This window comes from Siniperca chuatsi, linkage group LG24 (assembly GCF_020085105.1).
Source record: "Siniperca chuatsi isolate FFG_IHB_CAS linkage group LG24, ASM2008510v1, whole genome shotgun sequence".
NCBI classification, from domain to species: Eukaryota; Metazoa; Chordata; class Actinopteri; order Centrarchiformes; family Sinipercidae; genus Siniperca; species Siniperca chuatsi.
This window is the reverse complement of record NC_058065.1, coordinates 13,442,762-13,466,083: the sequence shown is the minus strand read 5'-3', so window position 1 is coordinate 13,466,083 and position 23,322 is coordinate 13,442,762. Positions and strand designations below refer to the sequence as shown.

The 23,322-nt window shown below is 37.6% G+C and overlaps 2 protein-coding genes across 4 annotated transcripts in view; both read right to left on the bottom strand.

Annotated features, from left to right (window-relative positions):
* Positions 1-5,798, bottom strand: part of LOC122872226 (rho GTPase-activating protein 20-like) — a 28,271-nt gene extending 22,473 nt beyond the window's left edge. For both annotated transcript variants that reach the window (XM_044188159.1, XM_044188160.1), the window contains exon 1: positions 819-5,798. In XM_044188159.1, coding sequence (XP_044044094.1) covers positions 819-890 — 72 coding nt within the window. In that variant the 5' untranslated portion in view covers positions 891-5,798. The remainder of the gene's footprint in view (positions 1-818) is intronic.
* A 3,215-nt stretch (positions 5,799-9,013) lies between these two features.
* pspc1 (paraspeckle component 1) lies at positions 9,014-23,188 on the bottom strand. Of its 2 annotated transcripts, XM_044188161.1 has the most exons (10): positions 22,677-23,184; positions 21,865-22,014; positions 21,567-21,718; positions 19,551-19,646; positions 19,153-19,349; positions 18,234-18,318; positions 17,891-17,996; positions 13,848-13,905; positions 10,526-10,662; positions 9,014-9,970 (listed from the first exon to the last, which is right to left on the bottom strand). In XM_044188161.1, the coding sequence occupies exons 1-10, from the start codon at positions 23,049-23,051 to the stop codon at positions 9,755-9,757; spliced, it is 1,572 nt and encodes a 523-aa protein (XP_044044096.1). In that variant the 5' UTR covers positions 23,052-23,184; the 3' UTR covers positions 9,014-9,754. The 2 variants fall into 2 exon arrangements, with proteins under 2 accessions (XP_044044096.1, XP_044044097.1); XM_044188162.1 differs by lacking the exons at positions 10,526-10,662; positions 13,848-13,905 and having other exon boundaries at positions 22,677-23,188.
* Positions 23,189-23,322: the final 134 nt, after the last annotated feature.

The following is a 23,322-nucleotide window of genomic DNA, read 5'->3' as shown; positions in this document are numbered from 1 at the left end:
TTATATTACCAAGTATTCATTATTTGTTTAAACACCAGTAGCAGATGCTTAATGAGTTTTAGTTCTTGACAAATACATTTCTAAACACTTCAAATCTCCATATATCTGCTTCCAACGACATTATAGTGTTATTAATCATGTATTAATTGATTACACTGCTTATAAATGCTATTTTGGAGGGAATTTAACATAAAATGTTGCCACACTGGGAAAAAGGACAGAATAAGTTTAGATGATAAAATAAATGTTAATTGAATTATTGGCTCTTAACACCAATAATTAGTCATTGATATTATCTTCATTCTGGTGATTTACAGCCTGCTGGCCAGTGTTTTACTAAAGCTCGAAGCATTTTGTAGCTAGTTTGCAGATACTTTGGAAACGCCTTAATTACCGGTGTTTTTACTCTCTGACTCTATCCAGCCACTCCACTGTGTCTCTTTTATTTTATGGTTGCCTGAGGTATTTTGTACACCAACATTTTCCATGGACCACTTCGGCTGTTCGTCCGTCTTCATGGAGGCCGGGTATCACTCGGGTAAAAGCCTTGAACTCTGCGCTAACCTCTCACCCGACTTACATGTGATGGTTTTTCTTACTTCATCAGGTAAATTAGCACAAAGGTGAGTAAAGAAGCTAAAAATAACAGATTCTTACATCTTACAAACGGAATATTCTAGAGCCAAACTGCTGCTCCTCTGCGCACTCAGGTTCAAGTTAATTCAACCAAAATTAATGTACACTTCAGCCTCTTTTAAAAACTGAACTATATATCAACCCTAACAAAGTCTGGGACACTATTTTTTTTTAAAACATACCCGTTTGTTTTCTTGCTGTCCACCGCCTCGGCTGAGGCTGTCCTGATGCTGTTGCGGAGACATGTTGTCCATTCAGCCTCCACACGCCCTACGGCTCACTGTCCAACTGTCCTCAGGTGATGCAGCGGAGAGAAATATCTCATTAATAACCTCCGCCTCCGGAAGACAGAAACCATGTCAACACAAGCTTGTTAGAAGTCACTGAAAACTTTTAAGTCTGCGACCAATGCGCGCAAATGGAAAAACGTGATCTGCGAGGAGCAAAAAATCAGTTAGTTAAAAAAAGAAGAGAGGAATTAGTTCAAAACAAAACAAGCGCAGCTGATCCCACAGCTGTCCTTCTCTCCTCACCATCAATGAAAGGCTGTGCTGTAACCAAAAGCACCTCCTGTCTGGATTATCAGTTGCTGTGCCACTTCTTAATGCGTCTTTACGCGCAGAACGGAGGCGGCGCCAATACGCTGCAAAAAATAGGCCTACCTATTTTTTTTTTTTTTTTTTACCGCATTGATCCATCCATTCATCAGATTTACCCTAAAACAATGAAAAGGTATGATTAATAGGTAAGAATAGTTGTTTGCTTTGGGGATCAGCTTGTTTCAAGAGATTTGCGGGAAGCCAGCGGAGTGGACAATTCTAGTTTGATTACTGACACCAAACTGCGTTAGAAAAAGAGCAGAATTGTCACTTAACATGTTATTCTGTGCTGAAACAGTCTACAAATCACTGTTGTCTATTAGCAGAAACAAGATAATTCTGCCTTGATAATTGTGGCTTACATAAACATCCCTCAGAAGCTTGTCTTGAATAAAAGTGTAAAATATTGACTATTGAATATTTATGCTAATATTTCCTACTTCCCTACATTCCTCTGCCACAGACCGGTTTTTAAACTGATACAACAGCTAAAAACAAAAAGCCACTCTTAGATAACATTCATGTATTTTAGTGTTAAACATACATATTTAAACAAAAAAAAAACAACAACTTTAAAATCCTAAATATAGTCCAAAAGAATCCAAAAAATCCCAGAATTCAAACAAAACAAAAACAGATGTAATCTGACATCACTTCACTATTTAACATAACAATGGGCAGAAACAAATGTTTTTTTTATACATCAGAGTTTTACTACACAATTATCATGGCCAAAATAATTCACAATAAAGATATCATTGCAATATCTATAAAAAAAATTGAAAAAAGTTAGCTAGCTAGCTAAAAGCTAGCTAGTTACTGCATCTTTTTTACGTTTTATGGCGGGTGGCAACCAGCATTAAGGTGCATTACCTCTACCTACTATGACTAAGCAAGAACGGAAAGAAAAGTAAATGATTTAACAGGTGCAGGATTATTTATGAGACATTATCATGTGTATTATTAACATGATATCAATATTTCCTATTTAAATATCACGATTATCATCAACACCGGTTTATTATTATCTTGAAACTTCATGACTTCTCCCAATTTTACGAGATGTTTCTGAAGTCTACTAAAGAAAATGACACATTAGCTGTTACAGTCTCAGAGACCCCAGCTGTAAAACATTGACATTCATATGCTCTGTAGATATGATTGGTGTGGACTGTACTTACACAAGGCTATACGTACCAGATCCCAAATTAGTCTATTAGCATTTCTGTTACTGCAGTTTTATAACATTTTGTTCATCAGAGGTGTATATATATATATATATATATGTGCACATGCATAGCCCATATAACACATAAAACATGAAATATTTCCGTATTTGGTTTGATAACAATGCTTTTTAGCAGTGGTTCCCAACCTTTTTAGCCTTTTAATCAAAGTCTACTTGTGACCCCTCATACAGGTTGTGGAGCAGCTGAACCAACAAAGGGTATTTGTTTTCTCAGATTGTTTCATTTGAAGGATTTTTAGAGGCCTAAAGATGGAAAAATGTCAAGTATTTCACAAGAAACAAAGCAAAAATGTGAGAAAAGCAAGAAAAAATACACTTCATATTTGTGTGACAGAATTCTTTTCTTTGAAAATTGTTGATTTTTAAATTATCATTATTATTTACACAGCATTAGAGTATGTGGGAGCCCAAACAATGTGAAAAAACTCAAGGGTTAAAATCAGTGTAGGTAACCAAACTCAAAGGAATCCTGGGAACATTTTCTAAACTAAAAAGAAGTTATTTAGATCCAATAGACAACGTTATCAGATTATGGGTCAACAGCGCGGATCTGATGCTCTCTGTCAGTACAGTAGCTCCAGGCTCTCCATCAGTCTGAAGCCACATTATTAGATTCCAGTGTCTCTGGAAAACAGTCATGATTAGTACTGACTGCAATCTAGGCCATAAGGTTGTAATGTAGGGCACGTTCAAACCTTAAATGAAGCGATTCTCCTTCAATTAACTCGACAAAGAGACATCATCTTTAATCTGTAAAGCAGATATTAATGTTCCAAAGCTGTAAGAAAACACTTACAGTGAATAATGAGATTAATTTAGGTTTATATGCTTAAACGGATACAAGTAAACACCTGACCATATTGAAGGAGGAAATCTAGACAAAGACATTTCTTAAAAGGGATTTGCAAACTTGACAGATTTTCAAAAGGAAAAATTACTATTGCCCCAAAATCGATTGTCCTTCTAGAAACAGAAGTGGGCCACAAACTGGGCTAAAGAAGAACAAGGCCAGAAAGTGAAGAATAGAGACGCCGAGTATTCATTCCCCAAATTGGCCACAATCAGCCCTGTTAAAACTGGATCACTACAATGATTACCTTCCCTCGTGTTGATAATGAACAGCCTTGGGCATGGCAGAGAAAAGCAACGCTCCCCTCCTCACTGGCACCCAACCTTGCTGCTACAAACACACTTTTTCCACCCTCAAAGCATCAAATCAATTTGCTTTGATTCAAAGAGGTAGTCCAAATGTGGATGAAATGCCTATTGATTAAAGTAAACAAACATAAGACGGATAAGTTAGTGATCACAACGGGGATCAATAACCTTCACGAAGATCGGTTGTTGCCCACAAAACTTTGTATTTTATACCTTGTGTTTGATAACAAATATAGCACAATAAAAGTTGTTTATTCTTGTTCTATTTCACTACAAATGGACCAAAAAAATAAATAAAAAAATCAGAAACAAATAATGATCATGCCACAACATAATCATCTTTCTACATCACTTACAGGCATGACCCAATAACAAGTTAAATGTTTGAGGTTTTAATATAGTTGGCTGTAACAGCATCTGATCTCATTTATAATTTCAGTTTTAATAGGACAAGCAACACTTATCTATAAGAAACTTAACAGAAACCACTGTTTTAACAATCTTAACCAAAAAAATTCATGGATTACATAATCTCTCTGGGATCACTATCAGATTTATATTTGCAAAGAACAATTTCAATCCTGTACAAATCTAAAATATTAATTTGTGATGTTAGTGACAACTGAATTTAACTAAGTCAATTCAGTTAATGTCAAGAGTAAAAACAGAACATCATTGTACAATAATGAAAATACTGATTTTATACAACTAAGACCCAACCTCCTGATGTCTACTACTGCAGCTCATGACAATCAACAGTAAAATCATTTATCAATCAACAATAACGTTACAAACAGAACAAAAGGTAAAAATCAGAGGCATCAACAGCACTGTTGTTTTATAAATCATCTTTACTTAATGTAGATACAACAACATTTTTGAAAACCTACCTGTGGAATCACACATATCGAAAATAATTGATGTGGATGAAGAACTATGTTGTAGGTCATCCGTCCACCTTAACCCAGGATCCCTCTTTGTTAGTAACCATTTGCATGGAAAACTGAATGTTTGTCAACGAAATGCAACACAGCTACTATATATGAGCTGCTGGGTACCACAATGACAGAAAAATCTCAATTTTGCACTGTTGCACAGACACTGTTAACTACGCTCCATGCAAAAGATGACTTACAACCACTGACTATAGACAGACAAGGGGGAAAAATACCGAATGAAATTGTTACTGTCAGGAAACAAACACTGATTAATGTTCCTTCTCTTCTTTTTGTTTTCAACACTAAGGGGCGACGGTGCCTAAATCCCTGTGTGATTAACTGGACCTGTGTATGTGTCTGTGTTTAACTGATGACTTCATCCTAGTAATCCTGTTCTTGTTCTGCATCTCATGTTCATTGCTAAATTCAAAATGTTATAAAAACTAAGGGAGAAAAAATATATATATGTAATATGATGTGTTGGTTTAGTAATCTGTCTAAAAGCCAAAAATGTACTAAAGAAATGTGACTGTGTCCTGTTAAGCCACTGGTATAAATTTAAATAATATTTGTCAATTGTATTAAGTCAGAGCTACACAAAAAGCTTAGGTGATTTACCTGGACTCCCAGTCCCACTAAGTTTAGTTTGCTTCCATCAGGATGGAGAGCTAACCTCCCCAGAGGTGGCATTAACAGGTATATGGGGATTTTGTTCCATCAGCTGTTGGCTTTTTAAACTAAACAGCAGCATACCAGCTGTGGATGTGACAGGGCTGTCCCCTGGTTTCTTTTCGCTGCTTTTTCTAGACGATGACAACAGTGACGGTGGCATTAACCTGGGTAATTGTGTTTGTGTTAATTGTTGCTTATATTCATTGCTGTACTGTATTTAATATTTATTATTCATTGCCTGCTGTCTGGAAGCCAAATTGCCCCTCAAGGAAATTACATTTCTACTCAACTCTAGGTTATATTTTATTAAGTTAGTTTAATAGTTATTCTTTTATTAATGGGTTCTGAGGCTCGTGGTCAGTAGGTGTGGTGTTTGGTTACGTTTGGTCACCAACATCCGACAGCATCAAAAATATATATCTTATTAAAATATGTATGTCCATAACATTTCAAATATAATACAATGGACATGCCCCAATCCTGAGTGGGATAAAACATGTTCAATCCTATGTACAGACTGTGTGTGTGTGTGTGTGTGATGGGATTTACCTAGTCCTTCACTGGTGGCAGTACACAAACAGGACCTACAAAAGACGACAAAGAAGACAATTTAAGACAAATATTCTGTAACACTGAGCATATAACTAAAAGTGGCATTTCATAAACTATGTGTTATTTTATGTAGCCTCTGAAATATGCATGCATAATATAGATGAACTAAATGACAGTGGACAGGTAAAATGCAAATAAATAAACCCAAAACAGGCTCATCAGATGACACTTCTTTCAGTCACATTTTCTCCAAATATATCTCAGCGGGCAAATCACCTGCCTGGCATCGTACAACCCCCAGACTACTGAGTCTTTTCACCTCGGATTTTGGCAATAAAAAAATATTAACAACGAACAGATGTAGACACTATGCTATGGCAAAATCTTTGCATCTGACACCAAACATCGATTTCTAGGGACTAGTGGAGCAATTATCTTGTGAACATAATTGTAGGTTTCCAATTTATGAAATTAGAGTGAACATTACTGAATGCAAATATATGATTTCCAAACAGTGGTGAACCTGGAAAATTTCTCAAAAGCTGCTCTCCCTCACACATACAACCTACATGATCAAGTTGTATTATCTTGGGTTAAGTATTTGGTAAGTACCGTTTCTTGTTTTTTACCATTGGCATTTAAGTTTTACTTGCTCTTCTATCCCCAATATCTCAAACATTTTGTTTTCCTGAAGTGACATCCTTAAACCTCCTAAAAGATCCACCACTTCCTCCATGATGTCATATCTCTCTGAACAACCCTGTCATCTCACCTGTGTTGCTAACACTCTGCTCCGCATTTTGTTCAACCCTTCAGTTAGATCACCTACTAGTATGTACACCAATGAAACACTTTTTGGATGTAACCCCATCCCCCTGTCAATCACTTAACCTACCAACTTCCAGCTTCCAGTTAAGCAGCAATAGAAAGCACTAAATTCAAAGCCGCTTATGAAGTCCTTTTTTCTATTTATTCATAGTTCTATGACTGTTGTCCTCTGAGATATTCAGGATCCCTGAAATTTACCAAATAAGAGTACATGCATGCTCATGGATGAAGTCTATAAACTGCCTTTCAGTCCAAATAACTCGAGAGACTTTAAACGATCATGCTGCGACCCAGCATTAGTACTGTAAGGAGTAGATCTGCAGTCTGAAATTGACTTAATGTTTGCTGTACAGAAATCCATTACAAATATGATTACTTATACATCTCACATACATTTATACTTATCACACAGCTGTTTTATCATTAGAAAAGCTGCACAACCCCCCACATCATTAGGGTTGACTTAATAATAAAGTCTTTGCCGTGTTCAACTTCATTACTCACACAGTAATTGTAGTAAAACTGGCTGATGTCATTATGTTGATGCATAAGCAAGGACTTATCTTGATTACTGATTCACGACTCTGATACAGTATTTGTCACATACACTTGAAACACATAGAAAGGAAGACTAAACTGAAATACAGCTCGTGAAATATGCAGAAGGACTTTGTGTGTGTGTGTGTGCGCGTTTTACAACGCAAAGATACAAGAGAGGAAGAAATGAAACGTATTTACCTGTTATATAACTATTCTTTAGATTCCGTGACACCTGGTCAGAGTATATCACATTTCCCAGATCCAGTGAAATGAAGAGCTTGTATGGTCAAGCACACAGAGAGCCTGGACCACAGTTTATTTTCTAACTGATGCAACATGCAGAGATGTTTGATTCTGCACTGAAATGCAGTACACACACACGCTCCTTGAAAAAGATATCTGCACACTCTCACAAACACTATGGAAATAATATATTGTCCTCTTAAAGATTTGCAAAAGGTAATTATCACCAGAAAACATTTGGAGGTAGTTTTTAAAATGTTCAGCACAAGGCCTAAGCAACAGTGGAAAGTCAATTTTCTTCAATATATTTTGAGACTTTTCCTAGAATGACCACCTCATTAGAAAAAGTGAAATATTGGCCACATGAAGGTGTCCACATCAACAGATTATAGGACAATGGTGGCATTTGACCTGTAAGCCATACTATTGGCACGTACATTGTTGTTGTTTTCCAGATAGGTCAAACAACAACACATACAACTCTACCACCCCATCTTCAAAACTCAGCCACACCCCACGCATCCTTCAGAAGATGTGGTTTAACATGCATTTGTCTAAACCTTGTTACTGTTGGTTTAAATGACCCAGTGTCCTGGGAATTATGTCCATCTTAGATGATTTCACAATGTAATATCACAGTTTATGTTCAATGCCAACATTTAGGCACTTTACAAAGCCAAGCGGAAAGTTAAGTAAGCTCGTCTGACTTTCATGCAGGAGAAGTTCGCCTTTATGAACCATGACCACGATGGTTCCCTAACCTTAACCATACTATAATTGCCATGTGCAGATATTGACATTGGAAGTAAAAAAATAAATTAAAAAAATTGTCATTGAATATATTCCATAGTCTTGCAGTATAAACATTCTTGTCTGGCAATAGGGTTAGGTTTAACTGAGGTCTACAAATTATTCAAACACCAAACCTAAATCTGTATCTACTGACTTAAGGTTTTGTTAGGGGAATTATTTTGGGTTGTTCATATATGTTGGAGCTCATTCTCAAGATAACTATATTCTTATCAAAATGTTTAAATGTGGAATACCAAAATGATGGTGACATTTTGAGGAGTACAGGACGTACAGGCTGTACAGAGGGGGAAAAAAAACAAAAAAAAAAAACCCCTTCTGACTTCTCATAGCAAATACTTAATAGAAAAATCAGAGGCTTAGAAGCTTGAAAATTAAGGTACATTTTCTTTTTTACCATTTGATGGAGGAATCAAACTTACTTGATAGTAAATCTGATTTAGCTGTGTTAAACTGCAGTTATGCTGTGATTCCGCTGAACCCACAATTGTTTACTCAGAGCAGTCACTTTGATTTCCATTTCAGATGGAGCTGAGTGGGGTAGTGGGTTTTGTATGCTATGTAAGGTAAATTATCAACAACAGTAGAAAATGTATTGTAATTTTAGCCATTGTGGATAAGAACTGACCTGTGACTATAAAAGATGCATCCAACTTGCAAACATAGCAAGAGGGTTAGGGGTATATGGGTGTCGGGCGTTGATGGAAGTTATTTAGCAAGATTTGGTTTATTTACTGTCCAGTTTAAGGGGGGAAAAAATGACACAATTCTTTCAAATCACAAAGAAACAACTTCCTACAAATCTTTTATTTCTCTTAACCATCAAATACAGGATGCACTGAAGCTGCAGAAACATTCACTCACTATATGATTGAACATCTAATAAGCTAACAGTAGTAACAGTATGTTTAAAGGGAGGGGAAAAAACATCTATGGCCTATATGACTGAATGGAGATATTAATGATGGTTTACTCCCAGGAATTTCTATTTTTCATTTTTCTGGTGTTACACTACTTTTCAGTTTGAGAGGTCAACAACCCTGTTGTGACTCTAATCCATGTCCAATCTAATTGATCTTTTTTTTTATTTATTCAACACTCCCCTAGAGCAGCATAATAAAGTGTATCCAAGACCATTGCAGCCATAGCAACTGCAAAGCTGTCTAACCACAAAGGCCTTCCTTGACATGCTATGAAATGTGTTTGCACACTATTATTCAGCACACAAAAAGGACAAACTGTTTCATTCTGAAAACATAGAAGAGAAACATTTGCTGGGAAAAACACTGTGTATAAACATTGCAGATGTGTGGATACAAAGCAGTATCCTGGAGTTGTATCAATCACAAAATAAATGCCCCTCAGTGAAAACTTGCATTACGGGGAGGGGGAATCTGCCCAATTTTTTTCAGCAAACATATCCAAGTCTCAGGAAGGGAAGTGGGTTGACGTAAAAACAGAAAAGATATTATCGGGATGGGGCAGTAACAAAGACCCATGAGAACAGTGTCTCCATGATAAGAGAGAAGTTAGTATCTGCGCCGCTTGTTATTTGGCCCATCAAAGACTCCCCCTACTGGATTTCCCCTGCCAAATCCTGGGGCTGGTCCAACTTGGGGGCCCAATGGCTGCTGATGTTGCTGCTGTTGCTGTTGCTGCTGTTGCTGTTGCTGCTGCTGCTGCTTTGGGGACTCGACTTCTGATCGGCCCCCCATTGATCCACCCTGCGGGTATCTATCGTTTCGCTGTGGTATCATGGGGTCAGTGTTACAAAAAAGATGGAAAATGGTGTGAAATTGAAAATAACATTTTGGGGGTCAGACACGAATACAGTGTATTCAGAAAAGGCATGGGGTTTTCAAAGTTCATCAGTCAGGGTTTAGTTTGATCCAAGTGTCGCCATCCAAGAGTAAAAGGGAGAGAGGTGAACCAAGCAGACAAAGGGAGAGAGAGGAATAAGACTATTAGTTAAGTCTACAGTTTTAAGGTCAATTTTCAAGTTGTTCAAAACTTTATATTCTTGAAAATATGTTGGGTTTTTGTTTTGTTTTGTATTTTAACTTCTGCTTCAAAATAAAGCTTCTAAGGGTAGGCCTATGCTTACAATCAAGCACTGCCTTTATTTTATTTAGGAATTATTCTTAGAAGCCAAATTATTTACTTTTATTTATTTATTTGTAAAAGGCAATGTTCTGTTTTTAGGCAATGTTTGCGTAGCATGTTCTGTAACGAAAACTGCTTTAATGTTGAAGATAAATTAAGCTTATATCTCAATTAGTTTATTTTTCCTGATACGTTACCATGGCTCCATTCTCTGACATCAATGGTGTCCCCATATTTGCAGTTCCCTCTGGGCCAATGGCTCCTCCCCTTCCACTCATGCCCATCATTTGACCCTGGTTACCACTGGGCCCTGGAGAGGCCTGGTTATAGCCATCTACACGCAAAACAATGGAGCATTGGTTTGACATTTGGTGGGTCAGTGTAATGTACCCAACGGCCGCAAGAACTGTAGTAGCTGAATGCTAGAACTAATTTCAATGACTTCAAAGTAAAAGTTAACGTTGGCTTTTGGTCAACAGATAATATGATTATCTGTAATCCGATGAGGACTATCATTTATAATTGTTTAAACAATTTGCTACTCATTTAAAAAAGGACCTTAAAAGTACACTCAATTCATCATTTTTAAGTAAGACCTTTGCAAAACAATTATATAAACAAGCAATGCCCTGTTCAATTGAATAAATATGACACCACCACAACCAAAAACCAACGTTAATTTAAAGTAGACAGCAGGTGATATATTATGTTAAAGTAGACGTTAAGTCACATTTTACAGATAGAATAGAACAGCTGATTGACAACTTAACAGAATGAGAGGTTCCCACTTTGACACCTAAGTTTTGAGGCCAAGTGCCAACGTCCACATCTTTTTCTAACTAAACCTTGGATTGCACATCAACGTAATCATGGAGCATACAGAGTTGTTAGAAAACAACCATTTCAAAAAGCAGTCAGACCTGCACAGACATCACAGGTTCAATCCCAATGAAACACAAACCCCAACAACAGAATCCTCCATTATCATACAACTACAAACTACAAATACATTTGGAGGGTAGAAAAATATAACACTGTTTAAAGTACAATCGGACGTTTGACTTTTGACTGCAACATCCCGACGTATTGCAACATGATGACTGATGTAAACCATGCACATCATTGACAAGTGAGGCAAAAAGCTGAAATTGCTGACACCACCTTTCTCTGGACGGAGAGCTTATGCCACATTTACATCATATCGTTTAAAACCTAATGACAAGCAGCCGAGTGGGAAAAACCGTTCACATCAGCCTCCAACTTGTACTTGAGTCTGCGATATCGGGAATTTCTGACACTGAAGATATCTCCCACTTTATGAAAAGAACTACAGACATGTCAACAAACTGTTGGCAGAATGGCCGCACATGCACCACTGCTGGCAGTCGCATCAAAATAAAATCCAATATTAACACTAATACAATCGATTCAGATAACTTTATAGGAACTATATTCTGTTTGTTTGTATCTGGTTTCATTTGGTAACAAACTTCTACAAATACGTCACATAAAAAAAGTAGCTAATTTAGGTTATTTATCTGGTGTGACTACAAGGTTAGCACTAGGACCTCACAATAATGCATAAACACTCCCTTCCTCCTCGGGAAGAACAGGAAAAACACCCCTTAGTCGTTGGACTAAGGGGTGTTTTTCCTGTTCTTCCCGTTCTGCCAACATTGCATGAATGCAGCGCTACTCACTGACCTTAGGTTTATGATTTCCTGTAAGTGGATATTTCCAGCTAATGTTGATAACTAGCGCCAGATTTTTATTTGGGAATATACGTACACACAACAGTAGGTGTACAGCATTTGGATATATATATGATATAAGCAATAGGAAAATGTTCTTAAAATAAACCCAGGACATGACTGAAATGTACTAGTAGCTCTGTAAACAAGAGCAGTTTAACTGCACACATTGCAATGTATTTGATTGAGTCAGCATTCATTTCAAAATTAGTGGATATTAACATTAACATAAACATCAAAATATGGTATGAGGTAAGTTTGGTAAGTTTTTATGCACATACAAATGAAATTCAAAAGTCAAAATATCGCAAAAACGTTTTTACACTTGGCTGAGGTGGAAAAGTTAGTGTGACGATGAAAGCGAAATACGACAGTACAATGGAAACAGACTTCAAGAGTAAATCATGACATAAATGAAGCATGTGACTTAAACATCCACTGAAAGCTTCTGCTCCACTGAAGAGAGGAAAACTGACTTGACTCGCACTCTATTAATTACGTCATCTCATTGTGTCGTCCTCCTCTGCAATAGTTTAATGGCACAAGACCGGAGAATTAGTGCCATCAACTGTTTATCTTGATGCATCCTAATATTTGCATAACACTAGTGGATGGAAACACGGATTAATTTGCATTTTCTTTTTTAAATTTTTCTGGAAATTTGTTTAAAACTTGCGCTGCATTTGGATGGAAACTTGAGTGATGACAATTTTCCAACAACATGTATATGTACATATACAGTACTAAAGATGCCTGCCTGCACGCACATGCGTGCGCACACACACACGTACACACACTCATGCACCATGGTAAATACTACTGCAGATAAAACAGTTGTGAGACAGATATGAGAAATTTACCCACACTTAAAAAAAAAAAAAAACACACTTAAAACCAAAAACTTAATTATAACTTACTCCCCCTCCCCGAAAAACTGGATGCTACTGTAGTTTGTGCGACAAAAAAACAAATGAAACACAGCAGTTTTGTTTATAGAGATGATGTGCAATCCTAGGTTATAATCTTTGTATGGTGTAGTGCCACCATGAACCTCTACCCAACTGTCCCACATCAAAGACTTAAAAAACAGTCCCCAGCCCCTCATCCTGCACTCAATCAGATCAACATTTACTTTGTGGAATACACAGTTTTCATTCCCGATCAATGGCAAAAGACATTTGTCAATATTTCTTGTCTCCAATTGTTTCCTACCACGATTCACTTAAAACTCTAGTGCTAAATAAGTACTACGGCCTTTAGGATTCTTTTTGAAAATGCAAAGAAACTCAAAGGCCGCTACAGCAATAAATCATGCTTGAATTATGAATACCATTTCAACACCTTTAGCATCGGCTTCTGAAAAGAAACATTTACCATATTATCTAACCTTATTTTGAATCTGCATACAAGTGAGGATGAGAGCTCAGGGACCAAATATTTCTCAAACTATGTAACCTCACCCCAACAAAAACAACCCCATTCAGCACACTGTATATCCTGTTAGTATAGACATTATATTGTCATGTGGTGTATTGTGTTTTTTCTCTTTTGCATTTCATCCCAAGTGTGTCCATTTTACACCAAAAAGGGTGTCAAAATGTACAAAGTATTGCTTTACACATCCCAAAAAATGTGAATACATCTTAAAAAGGAGCCACTTGGGATGCAACACAAATAATGATAAATTACATTAAGGCAGTCATAATTCACTTATCGTCACTTGATCTGGTTTTTGTATCAACCAGTCTTTACACAATCATGCCCGTACCTCCCATTTTAATGGCTCCACGAGGGCCCAGCTCACCCACTCTCATTTCCTGTTCTCTCTGGAAGAAGTGAAGAAGAGCCTTCAGAACAAAACTCTGCTAAAGTACAAATCTTTAGCGGATAGCCTAACACTCACACTGTAAAAGTAAAAATGTTCTACACAAAACTGATGACAGCCGTGTAAATTGCCCATGGGTCTTAGGGAATGTAATTATCAGCGATGGAAAAGGGTGAATTTTAGGTTTATCTTCAATGCTTCCTTGCCTTTATTTAAACTCTGGCAAGGCAGAAACATTTTACATCCTCCTGCTGGTCTGTAGATTTACTGGTCAGACAAGCTTATTGGAATCACAGTGCAAGTCTCATTTGCAAATTGAGCCTACATCAAATCTAATCAGCTGGGAGTGTGCAAGCAAATAAGTTACAGAATATGGGCTTCAGACTACTTTACTATTTATCTGCTTCTGATGCAGATTCAACGTGCTTAATCAGCCAAATGTCTGCTGATAAAGGAAGACTATAGTTAATGGTGCTGGACATAACGTAGCTGCTGAATGATGCCATTCTGACAACTGTCAGCTTGGTGTGTCAGGACTCAAACACAAAAATAGAGATGCTCCATTATCTGTTCATTCATTCATACATACATCCTCTCACAATAACTATCTAACACACAAGCCTCTCTCTCTGCTTCAAACATAATCTTGCAAATACACGAAGTGAATAACATTCAACAATAATAGATTTCACTGACCTGGATTGAGTCTGCTTTAGGATTAAAGTTTTTAATGAAAAATTCCCAATGAAACATCTAGACAAGGCTTAATCCAGCTCATTGAAATCAGCTAGACATCAATGACCAATTTTTTTTATGAAAACTCACTATAATGGACCGATACATTTTCTTCTTATCACAAATAAGTGTTGAAATGCAGCTGTAGGTCAATCAGAAGGCATTTTGCACTGTTACAACCTCTCCCTTCCAAATGTATCTATTCTACTCTTTGTGATGGTAGAATATAGACATCAAGATCGTATTAGTAGCCCATACTTAAGTTTAATTTGGTGTGCCAAAACTGTACAGCTACAGCAATGATGGAAAAAATGTAAAATTTCTGCAAGTACTGTGATACTTACCTGTTAAATGGTCAATATGTTGCAATTATAATAAGAAAAGAAGTAATGTGAATGTGCTGAAAGTGTGATGAAACCATTGTTGCACGAACATCTGTGGAGGACATTCAAATCTGTTTGTGATCAGAACTAACAGTGATGCCTGCGCTGCAGCTAATTTAAGCACTAGATGGCAGCAAACAGCATTTATATTCTGGGAGTCACTCTTTAACAATAATCCTCCCAGCAAACAAAAACACAAACCAGAACACCACAAGAAAGAGCAAGTTAGCACTTACATGTAAAATGGTTATGAGTAACATCTCTTATATCCCACGGTTAATAATGTTGTTGTCTTGTTATCATACCAAAATGGTCTACCAATATTTGTAAAATAGAACTTTAAATTAATTTAAATTCAATTTAATATTTTTCAAGACAACAAAAGAAAGCTAATGTGGAGTGCATGTTAGGGAAGTGTATTACTTATACTCATTAGTAATTATATAAAAATACACAGTTTAATAAAAAAGCGTGTTCATTGACTAATTGTTGGTGTTACTTGATATTAGTCAAGTAAGTGAAGTAGTTAGTTTTTCCAACTACTTTGGTGCTGACAGTACAGTTTTTGAGGACAGTTGGCCACCGTAATGGAGTCGGTATGAATTGGACGGATGGTCATAGATGCAGGTTCTGAGTGTGTGCGGAGTTACATGTATGTAAAGAAGCAGACTCCAACAGGACCTCTGAACGCAGCAAAGGATTTGAAGAGAAAAGTTATAACATAGAAATCAACAACATATCACACCGACAGACACTCATACTGACAATTAAGCCTAGAAATCACTCAAACTTTGTTTTTGACCAAATAAAATCGCTTAAATTCTAGTTTCACTGCAAATCCATGTGCATGAAATAACACTGGCAAACACATCCTCGTCTTTTCTTTTTGTTTTACAAACCTGCTTATTGCTGTTAAAGCACTGTGTTTAAATGTTCCAATCATATGTGTTAGTGTTTCCTTCTCAAAGATTTTATTTGGGCCAATCCACAGAGTTTCCCCATCACCCAGTAAAATTTTTCAGATTTTATTTATTTTACCTTTCTTTCAAAATCTAAAGGAACATGCAGTTGAAAGAGCAGTCATAAGTCTGTTAGAATTTAGTTAAAAGTGTGATCATGTGTTAACTAAGCTGAGTTTCCTACATGCACATGAAGCCCCCACCTGTGGGAAATACTAGTATTAGATTGGATATATCGTTGGATTACATATATATTCGTGACAGCAAAACTATACATTCTGCTCTGATTGACATACCTCAAGCTCCATCTATTATGTTTCCTTATTCTAAGAATATCTGTTGAACTGGCTGTTTCTATTCATATATCCAAACATGTTTCTCTTTTAAATCATGTTTGTCTCTAATCAAAATGAACTGCTAAAGCTGGCAATGCAAGAGATCTATACATTCTGACGTTTGATTTTTGTTTTGTTGCTCAAAGAGAACGGATGTTCATCTTGGAAAAGAATGAATACAGATTCCTTGAACTTACAGGAAACAACTGCAGCTACTCTATAAAAAAGGTGCACAGAAAAACACTATAGCCACAAATAACCTGCTATACCAAAATGCATAAAGGCACTGTTCCACAGCTAATCACTGATCTTTGATAATGAGCTTACATTTGTTTATTTCTTTTAATTGTTCAGGGGGTGGAAACAAAAGCAACAATCCAATAACCCTGCAATTATTACCACTGTTTTGAAGCTTTCAAAATTACATTTTTTCTCCGACCCAGTCCAGGAGGGGTTGGCTAAACAACTAAAGTCAACATTTTAAGCATCAGAGAGGTAATATTTGATATAGACTGTGAAAGAAAAGGATCATAAAAAGAAGAGGCTTAATGAAGAAACAGTAAAAAAGTAAAGTGTTAAGTTAATTTTGTATTAACTTGCAGATAATAGTAATAATACATTACTTATAAATAAAAACGGTACAAGTGAAACTATATAATACCCATGGTTAGTGTGGGTGTTTGTCCTATTCCATGAGTAGTTTGACACAATGAACCACAGTATTACCATGGCAGCCTGACTGCCACCATTAAAACACAAAGTCATTACAAATAATCATTACTGGAAGCTGCTATAAAACTATGAGGAAATAAGAAATCCCTGCACAGCAACATAATTCAGACGAGGTGCTGCTCAAATGCAGGCAATGTAAATGAATCATAAACAAAGAACGGGCTTGCAGCTGACCAAAAACTGTTTATTTAAACGTTTTTTTGGCAGATCATTCTTGTGGTACTATACCCCCCAGATTTGCCTCAATGAAATATATTTGGCAGTTTTACATGTTGCTAAATAATTCAGTTGGAAGTCTATTGACCTTATATAAACAAGACTGTCCTGACTAATCCCAATCGGACTGAAAGCTGCTGGAAAGAATATAAAACTCTGCAGCTATTATAATACCAAAGACCAATAACTGAGGATGATGCAGTAACTTACAGAAGATACTCCTGAAGTATGCACACTATACAGGTTGTTGAGATACATTTCACTCTATGGTACATTTATACTTATATATACTTTATACTTATGATTTTTTTTTGGTATATCAAGGCAAATACTACATTATGTATTTCTACTTTATTTTGATTTCTACGTATGAATGAAAAAGAACCGTGTGTGCTAAGCTGATGCTCAAAGTAGAGAGAGAGGTTGTGTGCATTTGTAGAATAATTAATTATTAGCTCAACAACTTTTAGTACTCTGACTGGTGAGATTCTTGATTGTAGGTGTGTGTATGATGATGATGATGACTATAATATGTATCAAAAGTGCAAGTGTAACTGGACAAGCTTTAGTGTGTTTCTAAGTGCATTTGACTGCATATTTCAGTATTGGATTCCAGCAGTACTCACATTGTCCATGTAATTTGGTTTGAAGCCATCTGGGTTGCGTCTCAGGTCCTCCTGTTCTCTGTGTCTCATCATCTCCTCCTCTCTCCTCCTCCTCTCCTCTTCATGCCTACAGCCAGAGAGAGTAAGGAGAGAAATGAGTCAAATAAAACTTAGTCAACTAATAAGAAGCCTGTTTAACTTGAAAAGAAAACATAAGGGAGAGCATACTGCCAAAATCAATCCCAAACGCCACTCACTTAGCAGTAAACAGTAGGAATAATTGGCACTAAACAATACATGTTAATTGGATTCTCAGCAGCTCTCTCACTCTGTCCTAATAGTTTGCTCAAGAAATGAAACACACCTCATCTCTATCTGCTTTCGTCTCTGCAGCTCCTGGTTGCGGAGCTCCTCCAGTCTCCTCAGTTCCTCCTGACGTCTCATTAGATCTGGAAGAAGGGAGGAAGACAACATAAGTAAGAAGGACTGGCAGAGGGACGGATATATAAGGGATAATAAATGCAAGCAAACACATTTTAAGGACCAAAACCAAAAGGCAACATGCATGACTTATAGCAGTATTTCCTATAACTCAGTCATCATTCTTTGATTCTATTAAGCAACACACCACCAAAGAGTGAAACAGGCCTTTTACATTTTCATCTATTTTACTTTACAACCTTTCCAGCAGTTCAGGTAGCATGATTCATTCCTTTTTCAACCTATCAATCTTAATCAATACATCATACTGTGGAGCTTTTCTGACCATAGCTGGCATGAGCAACCTCAAAAATGCAACTAATTGTGCTAGAGTGGAATATGTCGAGACTGTGTGTTTTCCTTAATATGCCTGGTGTATGGAGTGTCTGACAGTGAAGACAACGTTGACTTGGTTGAAGAAAGGCTTATCTTCTCCTTTTCAGTTATGCTGGAGAAGTTTGTATTTTGTAATATAGCAAAATTATATACAATGCAACACTTGCTCTCCAACACAAAATCAATGAGAAGCCAGTTAAATCCTATGTTGACCTATAGTTTAAATCAAGCTCTGTACACCACAGGAAGCTACAACGCAGCCACTGCAGAGCCTCAATGAATAAATGTTGTTCAGATTTCCCACCTGAGCAAATGTGAGCTACAAGTGCACTATTGTCAATAAAGCAGCCCAAATACAATCTTCTTTTATACACAAGTAACAGTTCAACACAATTCAGTAAACACACACACAGGCTGGTATTAAAACACCAACCTAAAAGGAGGACATTAAAAGCCACAGCCCCTACCTTGTCTCATTAACATGAGCTGATGTTCATGTTTGGCTGACTCCAGCTCAGCCTCCAGTTTCTCTTTGGCCTCTTTAATGTTCTTGTCCACCTGCTCTCTTTGCTGTTTCTCCATCTCATGAAGAGCTTTCCAGCGAGACGAGTATTCAAACTCAAAAGTCCCCGGCTGAGCAAAACGTGGCGGCTGCTCTCGTTCCCTTGGGGGGAGGGGGAAGATAAATACAAAAATAAACTAAAACTCCAGTGGTTTACTAGCAGTGAGCAAGACGCCACAGACCTAAAGAGTCACAATGAGCATGGTAAAGTTCTAAAAAAGCAAAATCAAGCACATTTTAATTGAACAAAAATGTATACATGCCTTTGCTTATAAGATGACTACAAATCCCCTCTTTACTTACTTATGGTACTTTGGAGTCTTCTGCAACAATTTTTCAGACAGTCCATCCTCATCATCAAAGTGCTCTGAGGGCTCCACAATGGCTGGACAAGGTGTGCTAAAGAAAGAGAGGACAACACTTTAAGTTAAACCCCCTGTAATATTACAAGTAAGCAATGGTGTTAGATGGTTAGATGTGTTAGAAAAAGACAGACAAATGGCATTGACTGAGATGAGTGATTTGTGAATTTGGTAACCTCATTTTCAGAAGCCTGCAAAACCCCACCCAGTGTCTGTTCATAAATCACTGGTGTTTTAAACTTGTCTTGCCTTCTTCTGACCTCCTCAGCATTGTGGGCCTGCACATAACTACTGTCACTAAACTGATGACATAATGAGCGCCGTGGATTAATGCCATGTTCAGCCACACAGCAGCACCGAGAGAAAAAAAAAACAAAAAAAAACCTGCATCCATTTAATGAGGCCAGCCAATGATGCAGCGGGGGTGTCAATGCAGAGGACTCAGGCAAAAAAATATCTGACTCAACTTTTGCAGCAACAGAATGTGATGTGATCTGGCAAGGCACAGGGTTGGCCAATCAAATACATGCTAGCACACTTTCCTGGTAGATTACCAAGTAGCGTGAATGCCACATTTCTACTGGTACATCATGATCGTTGCAACAAAAGATAATAATAATAATAATAATAATAATAATAATGATGATAAAACTTTATTTATAGAGCACTTATCAAAACAAAGTACAAAGTGCAAGAGAAATAAAATACCACAGTGAATGATGAAATATAAAGAAATAAAATAGATAAAATACACAAAAGGAATAATATAAACAGCCAGTTCAAGTAAAATCAGGATATGCGTTCCAATAAAAATGTCTTTTGAGAAGAGACTTAAACGAAGACACTGACTCAGACAACCTAATTTCTTCGGGCAGGTTGTTCCAGAGCCTCGGGGCCCTGATGGCAAAACCCCCTTAGATTTCATCCTGGACTCAGGAACAGACACAAGACCCCTGTCCGAAGATCTCAAACTACGTGAAGGTTCATAAGGGATTACAAGGTCTAAAATATAGTCTGGAGCCAGGCCATGAAGAGCCTTAAAAGTAATCGACAGGATCTTAAAATCAATCCTAAAACAAACAGGGAGCCAATGTAAAGAGGCTAAAACAGGTGTGATGTGATCGTACCTCTTGGTCCTGGTTAACAGACTAGCAGCTGAGTTTTGTACAGTTTGCAGTTGTGTCAAAGTTTTTTGATTAAGACAAGTGAACAGATTGTTTTCCACAGCAGCAAGAAGCTGCTTAGATACAAGTTTTTCGAGAATCTTTGCAATAAAAGGCAGTTTGGAGATTGGGCAATAGTTATCCAGGAGGGTGGGATCAAGCCCAGGTTTTTTTTTAGGACTGGCTGGACACAAGCTGTTTTAAAGTAATCTGGGACGCAGCCAGTAGACAGCGAGATGTTAAAAATAATTAGCAAAAGGGGCGCAATACAATCCATAACTTCCAATAAAAACCTAGTTGGGATTTTATCCAGATAAAATGATTGCTGCCATGCTAACTGTCTAGACTTGTGAAATCTTGTTGCATAGTTTTATAAACCACTGACCTTAAACTGGCCTTCCTGGATTGTTATTTCATTGTCTTAAACAACATGCCCAGACCAATGCATAACCTTGCATTTATATAATGCAGGGTTTTCAGTCTGAAGGCCTGGTAAGTCAATTGTTTTCTGTACAAACGTAAGGTTTCATCTGATGCAGGATGAGTAGATAATTACTGGACCTTCATTTTGGACAGAAATATTCCTTTAACATTAATTAAGAGTACAAAGCTACGACAGCTAACCTCACTGAGAATGTGACATGCAAGCTGATTTTTGTAGCAACTATACAGGTAATCACAGCTTCACAATTTCTTACATAATGCAACTAACAAACACAGAATCTTCACACACTCAACACCGGCATGTTCTGTGTGTTCACCCCTCCAAACCACTTCATCCCCACACTCCTTACGTGGTCAGCAGCAGCGCTCCCTCCGTGCAGCGCTCCAGGGCTTTACGTGCAGCTGCTTTGTTTGCAAACTCCACAATGCCTCTCCCAGTGGGACGACTACGGTCATCTGTCACGACAATAGCCCGCTCCACCGGCCCAAACTGAGAAAACGCCTGATGGTAGAATGTGGTTTTCAGATTAAAAAGGTCACTGCACAGAAATCAGCAATTCAAAAGAGCAGCAGACACAGGAAGCAAAATGGACAAACATCCCAATCCTGCTGAATTTCTGAGATTTTAAAGCTTCTTGTCCAGTATACCTGTTCCAGCAGCTCATTTGTTACTGCGGGCAACAGGTTGCGCACTGTGAGCGCAGCACCATGTGTAGAAAAGCGGATCCTGATTGGTCTATTATTCAAAATAGTCCCATCCAGCTCAGCTTTAGCAATTTCTGCCAGAGTCCGGGTTTCCTGAAGAAAAGGGACAACAAGGAAAAGGATGAAGATACCCCAGTGAGGCACATTATGCTATTCATTAGGGCTGTAGAATACATTGCTATTTCACAGTCCAGAATTGGCACCCATGTATAAAACCTTGCACCACATCATCTATGATGATGAATGAAAGCGCGCCACTTACGTTCAAACTATATATATATATATCACTGTATAATTTGCTATATAACACTATACATTTTGCCTTCTCTCGCAATATTCCGTAATGGGTTGAAGCACCTACATTGCAATGTAACAGTTAATGTCACAGACAGAGGAGAGGAGAAACGAGAAATTCTGGGAAGTTACTGTCATTTTAATAACTACATAAAAAGTCTATTATTTAAAATTGTGAAATTTAATATGTGCGGAACCTTCTCGTAATTTGGAAACATACAATATGTAACATTATTTAATATGTTACTATTAAATGTAGCTAACGTTAAGATACGGTAAGATATGAATGGGGTGACAAGTCAACAAGCACCTTTTGCTAATGCTAACATAGCAGCTAGCTCCTCTTAGCCACGACATTTTTGTCCATATAACGTTACTAATTTACACATATAGTTTAAGAAAATTAAAACACACACTTCACAGTTTAAAACCAATAAGCATAACTTTGGAACGTTACATACCAAGCGAATTAAGCCGAACCCCCGGTCTCTGTTGATGAAAACCTCGTTTACATTCCCATATTTAGCAAACATGTTTTTGAACTCCTCCTCCGGGATATCCAGCGGGAGATTGCCGACAAAAAGACGAGAGCGCTGGGTGAACGTCTTCTCACCGGGCTTCCGAAAACTCGTGATATCCAGAGTCATTTCTTTCGGGCCTTCTTTGCTTCCTTCCCCGGTTTCTTGTTCCGCCGCGGGGGACTGCTGCGGCGGCGGAGCTGGGCTGTCTTTGTTCGCCGGTGACTGCTCCGTGGCCGGGGAATCGGTCCCGCGTTTCGCTGGTTGAGGAGAATTACTGCTTTGCATGCTCGCTTGTTGCATATTTCGGTTAGCCATGCTCGGACAAAGTAGTTTATGTAACGCTATCTAAATTAAACTAACTTTGTGGAAAAGGCATGTAGACCAGTGTTGATGGTGCACACCTGTGATTCAAAGATGGCGATGGTTGCGCGCGCAACTCGGTGTCTTGATCCAGCCAGGGGCGTAAACAGAAAATCTGGACACCAACTGGAGTTTATGTGATTGTTTATCATGCCCTTCTTCACCTCCCTCTCATCTCCCCTTCTCCAACACACACTCTGCCACTCATTTAAATATCACAGTATGC

Coding starts and splice junctions, on each gene's coding strand:
- pspc1 (XM_044188161.1), bottom strand. CDS start 23,051: ATGGCTAACCGAAATATGCAACAAGCGAGCATGCAAAGCAGTAATTCT. Junction 22,015..22,676: donor GGTTCGGCTTAATTCGCTTG/GTATGTAACGTT, acceptor CCTTTTCTTCAG/GAAACCCGGACTCTGGCAGA. Junction 17,997..18,233: donor CGAAAGCAGATAGAGATGAG/GTGTGTTTCATT, acceptor CTCTGGCTGTAG/GCATGAAGAGGAGAGGAGGA.